General features: G+C 37.6%; 2 protein-coding genes across 9 annotated transcripts in view; one reads left to right on the top strand and one right to left on the bottom strand.

Moving 5' to 3' along the window:
• TMEM104 (transmembrane protein 104) overlaps nucleotides 1-6024 on the bottom strand; it is a 75445-nt gene extending 69421 nt beyond the window's left edge. Inside the window, exons 1-2 of the mRNA XM_032210027.1 lie at nucleotides 5882-6024; nucleotides 2143-2248 (exon numbers count right to left, since the gene is read on the bottom strand). Coding sequence (XP_032065918.1) covers nucleotides 2143-2187 — 45 coding nt within the window. The 5' untranslated portion in view covers nucleotides 2188-2248; nucleotides 5882-6024. The remainder of the gene's footprint in view (nucleotides 1-2142; nucleotides 2249-5881) is intronic.
• A 94-nt stretch (nucleotides 6025-6118) lies between these two features.
• Nucleotides 6119-16152, top strand: NAT9 (N-acetyltransferase 9 (putative)). 8 transcript variants are annotated; one of them, XM_032210033.1, is made up of 7 exons: nucleotides 6119-6184; nucleotides 8571-8657; nucleotides 11806-11915; nucleotides 13535-13675; nucleotides 14711-14770; nucleotides 15570-15664; nucleotides 15755-16152. In XM_032210033.1, exons 2-7 carry the CDS (start codon nucleotides 8581-8583, stop codon nucleotides 15896-15898), a joined length of 627 nt encoding a protein of 208 aa, XP_032065924.1. In that variant the 5' UTR covers nucleotides 6119-6184; nucleotides 8571-8580; the 3' UTR covers nucleotides 15899-16152. The 8 variants fall into 8 exon arrangements, with proteins under 8 accessions (XP_032065924.1, XP_032065920.1, XP_032065927.1 ...); XM_032210029.1 differs by having other exon boundaries at nucleotides 6125-6277; XM_032210032.1 differs by having other exon boundaries at nucleotides 6183-6459.
• The last annotated feature ends 596 nt before the right edge of the window (nucleotides 16153-16748 follow it).

Below are 16748 nucleotides of genomic sequence, written 5' to 3'. Positions count from 1 at the left end.
AGTGTTCGCTTGTTAACTCCGCCTTAACTTTTAAAAGGCGAACAATTCCTTAGGCAAAAGAGGCCACGAGTTCTCTGGCCTCCTCCCATAGTTAACACTGAGAGCAGACACCAAGCCACTGTGACTTTGAATCTGGTAGCAACTACCCTGGCTTTAATTATTTAAAAAAATTATTTAAAATTCTTCCTTTCCCTCAGGAGACTGGTGAGGCCCCACCTCCCCTGCCTCTAGTGACTGCACGTCCCTGATCAGATAATAGAAAGGACAGAGTCGGGATGTAATTTTAGACAAAGAGCAAATTTATAATTGTACTTATAACTGTTATAAAAATTATCAAACCCCACTTTTGCTGAGTCTCCAGAAAATGGCACGCTAAGCTGTAGGATGATTATTTTTCTGCTGCCAACAAACTACTGACTTTGCTGCCAAAGCCGGTTCTCTGGGTTAAGTTACGGGAGTAACTTGGAATAATCCATGATGGCCCTCGGATGACTGTGTACTTGCCTGGGAAGAGAATCTAGTGGATTGTGATTTTCTGCAAGAGCAGTGGATGGTTGGGTCTCCATCTTTTCTTATCACTGTTTGCTTTTTTATAGGCAAGTCTCTCTTTTAACATTTTGTTTTGAAGTTTCCCTTTGTTTTAGCCTATATTTTAATTGTTAAATTGAAAGCAAATGGAAATTGCGGAATAGGCTTATTATACGCAACCAGAAGACAACTGTTGGGGGATGCTGTGTTTTGATTGATAGGAAAATTTATTGAACAAGTGTTGCAGAGATAATCTCAACTCAAATGCAACTATTTGGAAAGATCCCAAATAATTCAAGGAAAAATTTTATTACCAAGAATCAATCAAAGATTCGTGATCCTGGATGAATCAGGGATAATGATTGTAGTGGGTTTATGATAGATTAAAAGCCATTTGTGGACTATCTGTGATTTAAATACAATAGCAGATAATTAACAGAGGGCATTGAAGTTTAGCATGCTGTTGGGATTATTTGTTAACTGCTTTTTTACAGCAGACAGTTGGTAGGTCGAATTAGTTGATTGATAATAGATTTTCATATTTGTAATATTTTTAATGTTACAGTAATTACTAAATAGTAATTTAGTAAATAGATTTAGAAATTCAAAAATTGAGGACCTATTTTGCAAGAGAAAGTTGCTCCAGTTGAAATATATTTATCAGTATTCAACCAGGGGGACAATCTATGTGTATCTTTGTCTTTTATGCATATTATTTTGTTTTGTTTTGTTATTTTTTTTTCTTTTTCCTCTATTTTCTTTTTTGGATTTGGATTCCACTTCTACTAAAGCATAATGTAAGAGTCCCTGTGCACCTAAAGACCCTATTTTTGAATAACATATTTTGAATAAAAACAATTAAAAAGCTTAGTATTGCTATTAGTATTTCCAATTTGGAAATAATGAGTCATGAAGATGATCTCAATTTATCTCTTGTTGAACATATTATATTTTATCAAATATTGTGCTAATTAGGAGTCTGAATATGTCTAACTTACCTATAGAGACATATACAATAATTCCTATCAAGCTTATAATCTTACTGCCTCTTAAATAAAGCTAAGGCAACACCATCAATATTAAGCAAAGATATATAATGGAAAAACAGCATGAAACAAAATATTCTAATAATATTTATAATATTTTAATAATTAAGGCTTTTCACTGCATTTTGTTATTATGTAATATAACTAGTCAGCAGGAACCATTCTTAAACTTCTTTTAACAACTTGTTGCCTGAATTCTGGAGGGAATTGCTGCTTATTTATAAACTTGTTTCTGTATCCTTTGGCATCAAAAAATATTTTAAAAATGTGCTATACACTAATACTTTCTTTAAATTTGTATTTATATGAAGTATAGATATAATCATTTACTAGTATTTTCAAATCCTTTTCTAGGTCGATTACAATGCAGTTATGAAATGATCACAACAATATTCGGTATCAAAGCCCAATTTATAAACAGGCTGTAATATGTTCCATAATTTGGAAAAAAATTTAAAAAACAAGCACAAGAACACATTTGCCCTACATAAAATTACAATTTTTCATGTTAATACTGGACTAAACATAAAACACGCATTAAGTGACTATATCAATGCTAAGCACTCACATAAGGAGAGTAGAGCTCCCCTGTATCGGTGATGCTTCCAGCCATATTGAAAAGAATTTAAAGACTTGAGACAGATATGTTGTCAGTCGTTCTTGTTCCAGTTAACCTGAAAAACATAAAACACTTAGCTTTTTTACAAAGTTACTTATAATTATTAAGAATTGAATCCACCACATATCAAATTTTACTGAGATAAAGATAGAATCAGAGACTTAACCATCATGGCTTTAACCAATTAAAAAAAAAATCACCGGTTTCCATGCCATTGCTTTATTAAACAACTCTAAGATTTTCTCTGCTTGAAATTAGATTGCAGTAAGTAAAAGGCACTCTTCCCCTTAATTGTTAGTTCCTAATTGAGTCTGCATCCTAGGGCAACACTAACATTATTTCCAGGGAAAGCTAATTATGAGATCCTAGTAATATATGAAATTACTTCATAATAGAAAAATAAAGTAAGTGAAGAGAATACAGTATATCAGTTGCAAATAAAGTCAGTCAATCAAACAGGAAACTGCAAGACTCTGATTGAACAAAATATTTTCTATAGAAGAAAACTGGATTTATAGCCCATCTTTCTGTTAAAAGCACAAATGTGACTTAAAAATATCCATAGATAGCTCCTTAATTGGCTATTTCTGACCAAAGACATAAAATATTTCATATAATAAATCCCAAAGACCTTAATGCAAAGTACTGTTTCCCTTGTCAGAAATCTTTTTTTTTGTCAAAAGCACAATGTTTAAAAACTTCCAAAACTTCTCAGAAATCAGACTGAAAGTTGATCCATCTTTTTTGTTAATAGAGCATCCTGTCAAATAGGCATAGCTTATATGGGATACAATCAGATTTTCTTTTTAAAATGTATTATTTATTCTCAGTCATCAGTTTCACATATTTCATAATGAAAATCTCTTTTGTCAATATTTTCATTTTGAAGTGTAGCCTAAGAAATCATCTAACTCTGCTTTTATCCCATTTTCTATCTTTGCACTGATGTTAATGCTAAAGTACTGCTATACATTTCTTTAAGCTTTAATAATAAACAGGGATTACTTTTCACCTTTATTCAATAGGCTTACATGTTACTTTAGCTCTTGAGAAAAAATGTATTTCCTCTCCAATACTATCTATCTATCTCTATCATGAACTAAGTAAGTAAGGCTATCATTAAGGATTATAAAAGGTAAGTTTAGAGACAGAATGGCATTAGGAGTCTGTATTCAAATTCAGATTCAGTGTATACTTCTATTCAGAAGTATTCCGACCATCTTATTCTGAACACACTGATGTTCTCAACTTAGTCTCACTGCATGGAGAACAATGACATTTCAAGCGTGGTCACCTTATGGCTGCTACTGTGTTGCAATATTTTTGAGGAGGGCTTATTTTCAGGGGAGGGTAGTTCTTAACAATCCCTTGCAATTCTTAACAATTGTTAAGTGAATCTGGCTTTCCCATTGACTTTGCTTGTCAGAAGATTGTAAAAGGTGATCACGTGACTTCCAGACACCGTGACTGTCATAGATATTAGTCAGTTGCCAAGCATCTGAATTTTGATCACATGACCACAGGGATGCTTATCATAAGTGTGAAAGAGTGTGATAAGTCATTTTTTACAGTGCCACTGTAACTTTGGACAATCATTAAATGAAGTGCTGTAAGTCAAGGATTACCTGTATGATACACATAGACCATCCGCTCCTGTTTTAAACACATTACCCCTTGATCATATGGAATAAAATTGAGCAATCTTTCTGTAACACTGACATAGAGCCAATTCATAAATCAGTCATGAATGTATCTTGAATCCAGGACTAACTTCAGGGTAGGACTCCAATATTTTTTTCCATTTCACCCTGTGCTCACTAAAGCCATAATTAGGAAGTTCCAGGTGTAGTTATAAAAGAAGAGACAGACATTGCAATCTCCGGAACTTAAAATATATTACCCACTTAGTTTTCGTTAGCCTCTGCTAACATCATCAGAGTGTAAATACTATCATTGAAGAAATATATAAAGGGTGTGTGTGTGTGTGTGTGTGTGTGTGTGTGTGTGTGTGTAATTAGTGTCACAACCCCTGGTATGCCCAAATATGGGAGGAAGCTTACTGCTTCCATTCTCTGTCCATTGGCTCGTCACAAGAGACCATCCAAACAGAAACCCAATATTTTTACTATTGCCTTTGTTACATTTGTGTTGTATTTGTGCCCTTTATTTATTTATCAGCACAAATACAACACACACACACACACACACACACACACACATATATATATACATCCTTTATATATGTTTTTTTTATTTGTGCTGATAAATAAATAAAGGGAGACTAGTATAGATCTATTTCAAGCTATTTAGCTCTCATCAGCTAGCCATACCCTTACTGGGATTTGAACCTGGGCTATATTACATACTAGGCAGACTTCTTAGCCATTAGGCCACAGGCTCTTATCCGTTATCAGCGAAGCTAGGGTGAAAGGTATCTATTAGATTTTTACAATCGCTGATAACGGATAAGAGCCTGTGGCCTAATGGCTAAGAAGTCTGCCTAGTATGTAATATAGCCCAGGTTCAAATCCCAGTAAGGGTATGGCTAGCTGATGAGAGCTAAATAGCTTGAAATAGATCTATACTAGTCTCCCTTTATTTATTTATCAGCACAAATAAAAAAACACAAATATAACAAAGGCAACAGTAAAAAATATTGGGTTTCTGTCGTGATGGACTCTTGTGACGAGCCGATTGACAGATGATGGAAGCAGTTAGCTTCCTCCCATAATTGGGGCTTACCAGGGGTTGTAAAAATTTAATAGATCCTATGTATGTATGTATGTATGTATGTATGTATGTGTATGTATATATATATATATATATATATATATATATATATATATATATATATATATATATATATATATATATATATATATGATGTATAAAGGTAGATATCTCATCAATGGTAGTTTTTACAATCTGATGTGGGCAGAGGCTAACAAAAGCTAAGTGGGTAATACATTTTAAGTTCCCAAGATCGCAATGTCTGTCTCTTCTTTTAGATAGATAGATAGGTAGGTAGGATTATAAATACAGATAGATAGATGGATGGATGGATGGAAGGATGGATGGATTTTATAGATATATAAAATCTAACTTTAGGAATGCAGTTCAGATTATAGAATATGGTTTCGGAAAACCAATAGGCATAAACATGTGACTAGTATCTTAGTCCCTTTGCTTACTCTTCGCTTATTATACAATATTGCACAATTTGCTTATTATACAGTATTGCACACCTTTTTCTAGATTACATCCTTCGGCGTAATTGGCGATCAAGTACGCCGGGGCCGATCTTTTCACCACAGAGCCGCCCGTGCACACGCGTGTCAGCCCCTCAAACGATGCTGACGACTGTCCTAACACGAAGTCACCCCCTCGGTTTAACAATGCCACGGAAACGCCCAAAGCTGGTTTCAGGGTACTTTAGGCATCATCCTACACGGGTCCCTTTGGAAAAGCATTTCGGGGTTGCAGTCCCTGCTGTTAGAAAGCCAAAGGAAACCTCTGCCGGAGCTGCTCCGGGCATGCCACGTCCCTTAAACTCGCCCAGCCGCGGCTTCCTCTTCCCATTCTGCCTCCCAGGGCTGCTGCTTCGCCGTGCCGCTTCCCGCCGTTCCCCACAAACCACCACGAAACGCCCTTCCTTATCTCTCTCTCTCTCAAAAAAAAAAGCCTTTACCGGTAACAACCACAAGCCCAGAGAAACCCCAAGGCAGAGGCTTCTTCACCCGCAACTCCAAGCCGGCTCCTTTCATGCTGCGCCCGGGGAAGCGAAGCCGCGGACAGCGCATGCGCCACGCCGGCCAAAAAAAGGGGCCCACTTCAACCACCACGACTGTACAGCTGTCCGAGACGCTTCCTACATCAATCGAGGAGGAGATTCGCGAGGCGGATTGAGGCTCTACGGCTACCGTAGCGTTCAGTTACGATAGGAGGGCCTTCGATTGCGCAAGCGTGGAGATCGAGGATTTGAGAGATTGGGGTGGGGGATGCGCGCTTGTCGCCGGTTGCTTTTAAATGGGGCGGCAGTTGGTGCTGGCTTGGGCGACGGAGCGGATGGGCTTTGTATCCTTTCGTGAGCTCTTTTGGCCTTTTGCTCTTCTTTCCTTCAGGAGCGTAGATATTAAAAGCCTAGCTCGAACCACGCTAGGCTTCGAGGGAGCGGTTGTCGGAACTCAGTGGGGCGATTTCTTTCTCTGTAACTAAATATTCAGAGATACGGTCATCAGCACGCAAGTCTAACATACATTGCCCAGTGTATGACTCGATCGATTGATCGATCGATTGATTTATTATGCGCCATCAAGTCAGCGCCCACTCTTAGCGAGCTTGTCTGAAATGGTATATAGGGTCTCCTGCTTGAGCAGAGGGTTTGACTAGAAGACCTCCAAAGTCCCCTTCCAACTCTCTTACTCTGATTGAAACATCAAACACATAGACAGATTTTCTCCGTGAAGATGAGATGGATAATTTGAGCTGATACATCTATACCTCAACAAAATCGGAATACTACAAGTCATGGCATTTCCCTGTGACACTACATGAAAGCAAAAGTTGGACTTTGAAAAAGCTGGTTAGAAAGAGTATTGACGCCTTTAGATTTTGGTGGAGGATACTCTGTGGACAGTCAGGGAAATAAACCAATGGATCGTTGAATGTCTGTAGAGTCTCAGTCTTCCAGGTTATGGTTGTCCCAAAGGTGCTTTTTTTTCAAGAGGCAATTGGAGTTTCTGGTTTTTTCTTTGAAGACATTTCATTTTTCATCCAAGAAGCTTCTTCAGCTCTGACATTCATCACCAACCATCCAGTCAGAGCTGAAGAAGCTTCTTGGATGAGAAATGAAACGTCTTCAAAGAAAAAACCAGAAACTCCAATTGCCTCTTGGAAAAAAAGCACTTTGGGGGCAATGGATCTTTGGGCAAATAATTCTCTGAGATGCAAATGCCAAAGGCTCCAGTTACCCTACTTCAGACATATGTAAGACCCAGAGCTTTGGAAAAAAGCTCTAAGATGGAAAAAAAGCAGAGTGGACCAGCATTATGGTGCCAATGAGGGATCCAGTGGGAAACTAAAGAATCGGTGAGGGATCGTGGAGAAAATTATGTGGTCACTAGGAGTCAAAAATGATTTGGTGGCACATAATTTGTGCCTTGAGTGAGAAGTCTGGTTTGATTTGTTCGATGATCCATTGATTTGTTTACTTGGCTGCCCATATGCCCATAGAATATTGTCCAACACAAATGGGTCAAAAGCTTCACTACTCTTCTTATGTTGCTTCTTCAGCATTCAAAATCAGAAGCTGGAGGAGCTTATTTAGCCAGGAGCTACAAAGTGCTATACAAACTTAAGGCTTAGAGTTAGTTTGATCTTTTTTCCCCTTCTAACCTATTTTTTTTCTACATCTAAAACCCTTCATAGTGGGTTTTAATGAACCCTCAGCCTTCCAGTTGTTCTCCACATTACCTTCATACTCTTCCCATTCTTGATTTAACTGGTGACTTATCAGTGCTACGTAAGCATTGGCATTTTCCATCCTAGAAAATACCAGTAATTATACTATTGTCCCTCTCATTTAGTCAACATGTTGTCTGTAAGGATGTAGATATTTGTTGTGTAAGGAAAAAGTGTGACGGCTTTAAAAAAACAAACTTTGTTATATGTATATCTTTTGACACCCCATAGGGTTCAAAAAGGATTATGATCTTGGCTTATCAGAGGACAAACCTACTGAGGCTTTAAAACAGCCTGACCTGTTTATCAAACACTAGTACATATATGGTGGGGGAAGAAGAAAATGAGTTTAGTCTTTTTCAGCTTGCTTTTAACTTTCTAAGTAGGGAAAAGTCCCCAAATAGGAAAACAACAGTATAAAAGAAGGATGGAAATATGTGGCACTTCGAAGAGTTTTGGGCCAAAAAATTCCATATTCCATATCCGTGATCAACATCCAATGATACATTCATTCTTTTATGTGTTCTATCCGGTTATTGTATGTAAGTTTTAAAACTGTTTTCCAAAGAATGCTGTGGACACTGCCCTATCTAGATATTAGTTCATGATTCCAAATCTTTATTTTGTTTAACTTTGAAATAACTAGATTTTTAAAAGTTAAAAGTAGTTGAAAAAAATCAAAATGGAAATGAAATATTATAAATTGCTTTTTGTAGCAGCCATAGAGAATAAACTATTATTAGATTGGTTATTAAAACATACTTTTGTCTCATTACTCATATAGGTACACATAGCTTTGTATTTCACACATTTTTAATTAAGCATACTGTAATACAAATAAAACGTTCAGTAAATGTCTTGAGTTAATTCTAATACTATTTCTACTCAGATTTTATTTCTCACTTATGTTGTTTTAGGATTCAGACTATGAAGATTAACCAAAACACTGTACTGCAGGGGAAGAGGGTAGCCCTTGTACCATATATGTCTGCTCATGTACCCAGGTATGCAATAAATAACTTAGTTTGGGGGGTGGGGAGTGATGTTGATTTGAGAGCTCTGGTTTGAAAATATATTTATTTTACAAGTTTATGTTTTCCACTCAAATTCCCGAGATGTTCAGTTTTGAAATACATGCACAAAATCATTGGGCAGATAGGGAAAACATTATATTAATGTATTGTTGTTTAAAATCATGAGAATTTTTGTCTGGAAAATGACTGGTGCAGCTATAAATCATATACAGCTGACTTATTTGCATATTTATTCAGATTCAAAACCAAACATGTTATTTGGAATGTTTGTTCACCTTGCAACTGTAGGCAATTCTTTTTAAAAAAAAGCTGCATATTTTCTGTGATTGACCTGCAATCAGAGAAAAATATAAGAATAGAATAGAATAACAGTTGGAAGGGACCTTGGAGGTCTTCTAATGCAACCCCCTGTTTAGGCAGGAAACCCTACACCACTTCAGACAAATGGTTATCCAACATCATCTTAAAAACTTCCAGTGTTGGAGCATTCACAATTTCTGGAGGCAAGTTGTTCCACTGATTAATTGTTCTAACTGTCAGGAAATTTCTCCTTTGTTCTAAGTTGCTTCTCTCCTTGATTAGTTTCCTCCCATTGCTTCTTGTCCTTCCCTCAGGTGCTTTGGAGAATAGCTTGATTCTCTTCTTTGTGACAGCCCTTGAGATATTGGAATACTGCTATAATGTCTCCCCTAGTCCTTCTTTTCATTAAACTAGACATACCCAATTCCTGCAACTGTTCTTCATGTTTTAGCCCCAATCCCCTAATCATCTTTGTTGCTCTTCTATGCACTCTTTCTAGAGTCTCCACATCTTTTTTATATCATGGTGACCAAAACTGGATGCAGTATTCCAAGTGTGGCCTTACCAAGGCATTATAAAGTGGTATTAACACTTCACATGATCTTGATTCATTCCCTCTGTTCTTGCATCCTAGAACTGTGTTGGCTTTTTTGGCAGCTGCTGCACACGGCTGACTCATATTTAAATGGTTGTCCACTAGGACTCTCACAGTTACTACTATTGAGCAAGGTATTACATATACTGTACTTGTGCATTTTGTTTTTCTTGCCTAAATATAGAACCTTTTTTTCACCATTGAATTTCATTTTGCTAGCACTTAATATTCAAGTCTGTCAATGTCCTTCTGTATCTTAAGCCTGTCTTCTGGAGTGTTGGCTATTCCTGCCAGCTTGGTGTCATCTGAAAATTTAATGAGTTCCCCCTCTATCCCCTCGTTCAAGTCATTGATGAAGGTGTTGAAGAGTACTTGGCCTAAAACAGAGCCTTGGAGTATTCCACTGCATACTTCCCTCCATGTACATGCAGTTCCCTTGAGGACTACACATTGAGTGCGGTTGGTCAGCCTGTTACAAAATCATGTGGTGGTGATGCTCTCTAACCCACATTTTCTACTAAATTAAGGAGTTTCAGACAGATGCAGCATGCATACAATCATCTTACTCCCTTCAAATATATGGTAGATTGCTGTTTAGGCCAAGTAAACTATAAACTAATTTTGCTTACTCCAAAATTAACATACATTTAAGTTTCATCGTTGATCTTAAAATTTGGAAATTAGGATTACAAGTAGTAAGAATGAGAATTCTAAGGTAGACACCTACGTGTTTATTATACGCTGTTGCAACAGAATAAATATCTGAAAATAATTTCTGAATGGGGACCAATCTTCCAACTATCAGAGAAAGATCCCATTTTTTCCTCTATGAGCAAGATTTTCACCACATGAAATCTTTTCCCCCTTTCTTGTAAAAATGAATAGCAACTGAAGATCAAAAGGGAGTTCACTCAGTACTTATGAAATGAGCTCTGCATACTTGCTTAGTCTTTATCATAAATTGTATTACTTGCTAACTCTAGAGCAGCGATAGGAAACCCAAGAATCATATGCCAGGTGCAGCATTAACCCTGTTTTTTCAATAAGGTCATGCTGTGAAATTCAACAAAATGCCAGTTTCTATGATAAATGTTTATTAGGTAGGGTGTTGTTGTTTTTTGTAAAAAGAAAAGGTACAGTGTAATAAATTCAGTTTCTCTCCTCTTGTGATAACTAGAAACCCACTGTCTAAGCATCAAGTACAGGTAGTCTTCGACTTACAAGCACAATTTAGCCCAAAATTTAGGTTGTTAAGTGAGATAGCTGTTAGGGGAATTATGCCTCATTTTATGATCTTTCTTGACACAGTTGTTAAGTAAAGTACTGCAGTTATTTTAAGTGAATCTGGCTTCCCCATTGACTTTGCTTGTCAGAAGGTCGCAAAAGGAGATCATGTGACCCCGGGACACTGCAACCGTCATAAATATGAGTCAGTTGCCACGCATCTGAATTTTGATCACGTGATCAGGGGGATGCTACGGCAGTTGTAATTGTGAAAGGCTATCGTCACTTTTTCAGTGCCATTGTAAATTTGAATAGTCACTAAACAAGCTGTTGAAAATCGAGGACTACCTGTAAATTCAATCTCTAATTAGAGGAAAGGACTAGTGTGCAGAATTTGAGATGGCAGCTCTTAATCTGAATGGGGGCTATCAAAATGCTTATGTGAGTTACATTGTATCACTACACAGTTCATCAAGAAGTGTACTTAACCCCATACCAGCTTATAGGGCAGCGATGGAAACCTTTTTTGGCTTGCGTGCCATAAGCAGGGGGAATGCGGATGGGTGCGTGCATGGGCACTCATAATGCAATGCGCGCATGAAGTGACTTCCGGTTTGCTCGTAGGGCTGTTCGTTTTCCTCCGGAGCCTTCAGGGAAGTCTCCAGAAGGCCCCTGAAGGCTCCAGAGGGCTTAAACTGCCCCTATGCACAAACCGGAAATCCGTTCCCGAACTTCCGGTTTGCCCATAGGGCCGTTTTTTTGCGCTATGGAGGGCCTCGGGGGGGGAGGTGTTTCGCCCTCTGGAGCCTGAGGAGGGCGAAAAATGGCTTTAAAAAAGGCTGAACTCAGCTAGCCAGCGCGGGCATGCAACGCCTCATGTCCCCTGACAAATGGTTCCGCATGCCACCTGTGGCACACGTGCCGTAGGCTCACCATCCCGGTTATAGGGGATAATATTCTAAATAAGCCTAGTTACTTTTTCCTCAATTTTCTGATTAGATACCATGAGTGGATGAAGTCTGAAGAACTACAGCGTCTGACTGCATCTGAACCCCTAAGCCTTGAACAGGAATATGAGATGCAGTGCAGCTGGCGGGAAGATGCAGACAGTGAGATTTCTGAATATTTGGGAAGACCTGGAAAGGGGTAGTCTACACATATGTTGCGTGGTTCATTTCACAAATATTATTTATCTATGAAACGTATATGGCGCCGATCTGGCCTAGGCAGCTTACAGCCGATATAAGCAACAAGATAAAACATCAAAACAATAAATAGTGACACTAAAATTGACTTTAAAATTAACAAAGATGACAAAGAAGGGAGCAAGATGCACACAGGGGGGAGGTGGGGTCTCATCTCAGTCTGTTAACCACCTCAGTATGACATACACCCTTGACAAGCCCTACAGGTAGTTAAAAGAAGCATTTTTACACCATTACTGCTAATTGTTACAGTTTAAACTTTACAATTTCATAATTTTCAGTTCTGGAAATGCTTTTTATTGTAACTCAGTTCAATCATGATCAAATACAAAGAGATATTGTATTATAATAGAAAATCTTATTTAAATGTTTATGTACAGTATATTATGGGGCATTCTATTATACTCGGTGAAAGATTTCTGAAGGAATACAAATTAACTGATGGTTCTAGTCTTTTCAGCTATTTTGATACCCTTCTACATCATTTGCTTGGATTATCATTAGGAGACATGATATTAATATTGATTACAGTTCTTCCTGGAAGAGAAGTCTCAAAATGAGATGCTAGGAAAATTTTATTTTACCACAACATTGTTAGTCCAAGGACAATATTAATCTGTGAGCAAGCTTCTACCTACCATGTTTTAACATCTCCCTGAAATCCTTCAAGGAAGCTATCCTGAAGTTTCATGCAGTCATCATGAGAATCTATTTACTATTTCTACATACCTACTTATTCCAGGATGGCCCTAAAATTTTTGTTTCAGGATTTGAAAGCACTTTTGGGTAGATAGAAGATAACAAGACAGTGGAGTTAAAGTTTGGAAAACTAAATATTTTTATGGAGATCTACAGTTCTTAAATAAGCTTGTACTCCTATCAAAAACCTAAATGTGCAACCTGATGGCATTCAGGCTAGACTTTTGTAATACACTCTACATGGTATTATGTATTTAGAAACAGATCTCGACTGTTCAAACATGAAACAAACATCTCTTTCAAACTTTTGTGGTCCGTGAAATTGGACTGCAAGCTGGAAATGTTTTCTGTAATATTGTATAATTCTGGTTGCCATTGAGAGTTTGTCAGTCTTTCTTTTGAAATGTTGTACAGAACAACTGTTTTCCTTGGCTTTTTAACATTAGTCATTAATTATTAGATTATTAATTATTATGATTTATTTATTATTAATTTAAAAACTCATTAGCTACAATGTTGTCTTCAATTTTATTGTAAAGACCAGATTTTTTTTTTATCTGATGCCAATTGATTGTAGTATTTCAGAAAAATGCGATAAATTGCCCTTAGAAGATATATATTTATGTAAAGTGAGAAATCTGTAATTCAATTTTATATACCTGCAGAATGTGAAATGGAGTGCTGGTAAGAGAGTAGAATAGTGGCCAAAGCTAGATAATATTGATTCCAGTAATCATATATATTTACCTTGATTTTATATATTATGCTTCTTCCAGAGATTCATAATAATCTTTTCTGATTCTACTTTTTTTTACGTTTCCCAGAATGCACATTTATAATACTTGATGCTGAAAAGTGGTCTAGCCAGAAAGCCACAGAAGAAGACTGTATGGTGGGAGATGTGAACTTGTTCCTTACCAATTCTGAAGATCCAACAGTGGGAGAGATAGAAATCATGATTGCAGGTCATCTAATTTGTTTCATGTCTCCCAGTATTTATTTTGTTACTATATCATTTTTCTTCCAAGGAGATTTCCACGACCCCCCCCCCCAAAAAAAAAAAAGCTGGATCTTAAATGCAACAAAGGCAACAGTACTTAATAATAATAATAATAAATTAAAATCAGCTCTCATTGTTTAAAAATCAAAAAAACTTAAATCACAGACATGTTTAAAGGGAATGTATTTTCATAAATGCCTCAGCACACAAGGATATCTTCAACTATTTTATTGACCCAAATTCCTTTCAGGAGATAGTTTTATTATTTCACCACTGCCAATGAGAAAACTACTCCTGGCATCATATTGTAAACAAAACTCATTGGGGCCTCCCAAATAAAACCTAGAGCAGAAGTTGCATCATATTGGTGGAGAAAATTATTTCAAATACTCCTTTACATCTTGAAATAATCTTTTAAGTTTATAGCAACATGCCTTTGCATCTGAAACCTACCAGAATCAAATCGAGTATATTTAATCATTTATATGAGAGACAAAGATAGAAGTTTGAAAGAATGCCCTTCAAATATTTTTTAGCAGGCCAGTGAATGCTGTCTAGACAATATTGTTAATGTTTTGAACCTATAGGATACATCTTGATGAATAGGATTAGATCAGAGGTGGGTTCCTACTGGTTCGCACTGGTTCAGTGCAAATGGCGACTGGGTCTCTTAACCAGTAGGGACATCATGCCCACCACACCCCCAAACTGGTTCCCAGTAACCACAACATCTTTTTTTAACCTGTTTTAATGTTCTGCACATGCACAGACCTATTTATAGGCAACTTTGCGCACGCACCGAACCAGCAGTAATGCCAACAGAAACCCATCCCTGGATTAGATATAGAGCAAGAAAGCTTTGCCATCCCCCCCCCTTTTTTTTTGATTGCCAATCTTATGCTTTCTAAAAATGTGTCTTGTGTAATACCAAATTTTGTAAAATGTAGGAAGAATCATAATTTTCCTAAAAGGAGACTTTGGCACCTGTTCCCTCTTTCAGAGCCCAACTACCGTGGCAGAGGGTTTGGCAAGGAGGCCACTCTCATCATGATGTTTTATGGTAAGAATACCTAACATAGAATATGCAAACTCTGATTTTTAGCTGTTACAATGTGAGAGGAACAGAATGAGCCAAGAAATTAAGGAATTTGTATGGTCAAAAAGGGTGCCCAACAGAACAGATTTTCTGACAGAGCATATTAACAGTTGAGCAAAATATTTAATGTTGGGAGAATGGGAAAATGTTTCCATATCACTTTTACTTCAGATCTGTGTGTGTCTTCTGTTCAACTTCTTTGTGTCTTTAAAATGCCAAAGTGCAATTCAATTGTTTTGAATTAATGTGGTGTATTTACATTCTAGTTGATGTTGGATTTTAGCTTCATATGTAAAGTACTTTATGAACGAGTATTGTTTATTTAGAATAACTTTATTGTCACTTTAAATATACACTAATCGGCATACACTAAAATGAAATTTCATTGCATACAGCTCGCATAGGGTCACCACCTCTAATATACACTACATAAACATGCCAATAAATAAACATATACCCACTTATATTATATGGCACAGAGAAACAGCATAGTTCAACTCGCACAAAATATACTAAAAACAAAATGTCAACTTGTCTTTAACAGTAGGAACATTGTAAGCATACCTTTAGTTAGTTAGCGTAACCAAATCAAATTACTTATCTATGTATGATGGTACTGTTTCTAAGGAGTCAATGGACCCACTTGGAGATGCCAGGAATTCAGCATAGGGATGTTTACATGCAAAGTTTGTATACTACCATTAGTCTGTAATCATTCCTTTTCCAAATAAAGCTCTATCTTCATTATTATCTTCATCTGTAGGAATTACGCATCTTGGACTCACCACTTTTGAGGCAAAAATTAAATTGGAAAATGAAACCAGTATTGGCATGTTCAAAAAAATTCATTTTCAAGAGGTATGGTAACTGGAAGCTGTCCTACTGCATGTCAAGTTGATATTAAATTGTGTTTGTTTCAATGATAACTTTATCTTCCATATTACCCAGGTGGGAGTAAATAGAACCTTCCAAGAAGTGACACTGAAACTGATTATGGACGAACAGGAGAAACAGTGGCTTTTTGAGCAAACTAATGGAATGATTGAAACAAAATACAGTGCCATGAAACTGCACCACAATTGTGACAGCTGAGAAGCTACGCTCAATTTGTCTCAAATTTAGAAAGATGGTTTTTTCTTGTCCAAAATTGGAATCGTGTCCCGAATCCATGGCACTGGCTCTTGCTGAAGAAGAAAATGAAGTGTGACCTCTGCCTTGTAATTGCCTTAGATTTAATTTAATTTATTAGATTTATAGGCCGCCCGATCCCGGAGGACTCCGTCCGGCTTACACAAAACAAGAAAAGAAAAACAAACAAAATAAAATAAAAATAAAGATTAAAATTCTCCAACAAGCTTACATTCAAATTGGGGCTGGACCCTACATAATAAGGTCAACAGCCCTAGGTCTGCCAGAACAGCCAGGTTTTTACAGCTTTTCTGAAGACCATGAGGGTGGGCGAGGTCCGGACCTCTGGGAGTAGCTGATTCCACAGGTTCGGAGCGGCCACAGAGAAGGCCCTCCTCTGAGGCCCCGCCAGCCGACACTGTCCGGCTGACGGTGTCCTAAGGAGGCCCACCCTGTGGGATCTTATCGGCCGTTGGGAGGTATCCGGCAGTAGGCAGTCTCGCAAATACGCTGGTCCTGAGCCATGTAGGGCTTTAAAGGTAATGACCAACACCTTGAATTGTGTCCGGGTACTGTTCTGGTAACCTGCTCTGGAGGGCACACCCGAGCTCCTTACTGGTCTTTTAAGTCTTTGGCTCTTCCGTGCACACTCATGGCTCGTACAGCGCCTGTGCGATGCTCCACTGAGCAGTTGGAGCATCACGGAGGCGCTAAGATGCATGCGCAAGCTGCTGCCGGGCCCGTTCCAACCATACCGGTTGGAACAGCATCCGAAACCCACCACTGGGACAAATCCATTTGCAATGGCCACTAC

Source organism: Thamnophis elegans, chromosome 2, assembly GCF_009769535.1.
Source record: "Thamnophis elegans isolate rThaEle1 chromosome 2, rThaEle1.pri, whole genome shotgun sequence".
NCBI classification, from domain to species: domain Eukaryota; kingdom Metazoa; phylum Chordata; class Lepidosauria; order Squamata; family Colubridae; genus Thamnophis; species Thamnophis elegans.
Note: the sequence above shows the minus strand (reverse complement) of the source record. Positions and strands in the feature narration are given on the sequence as shown.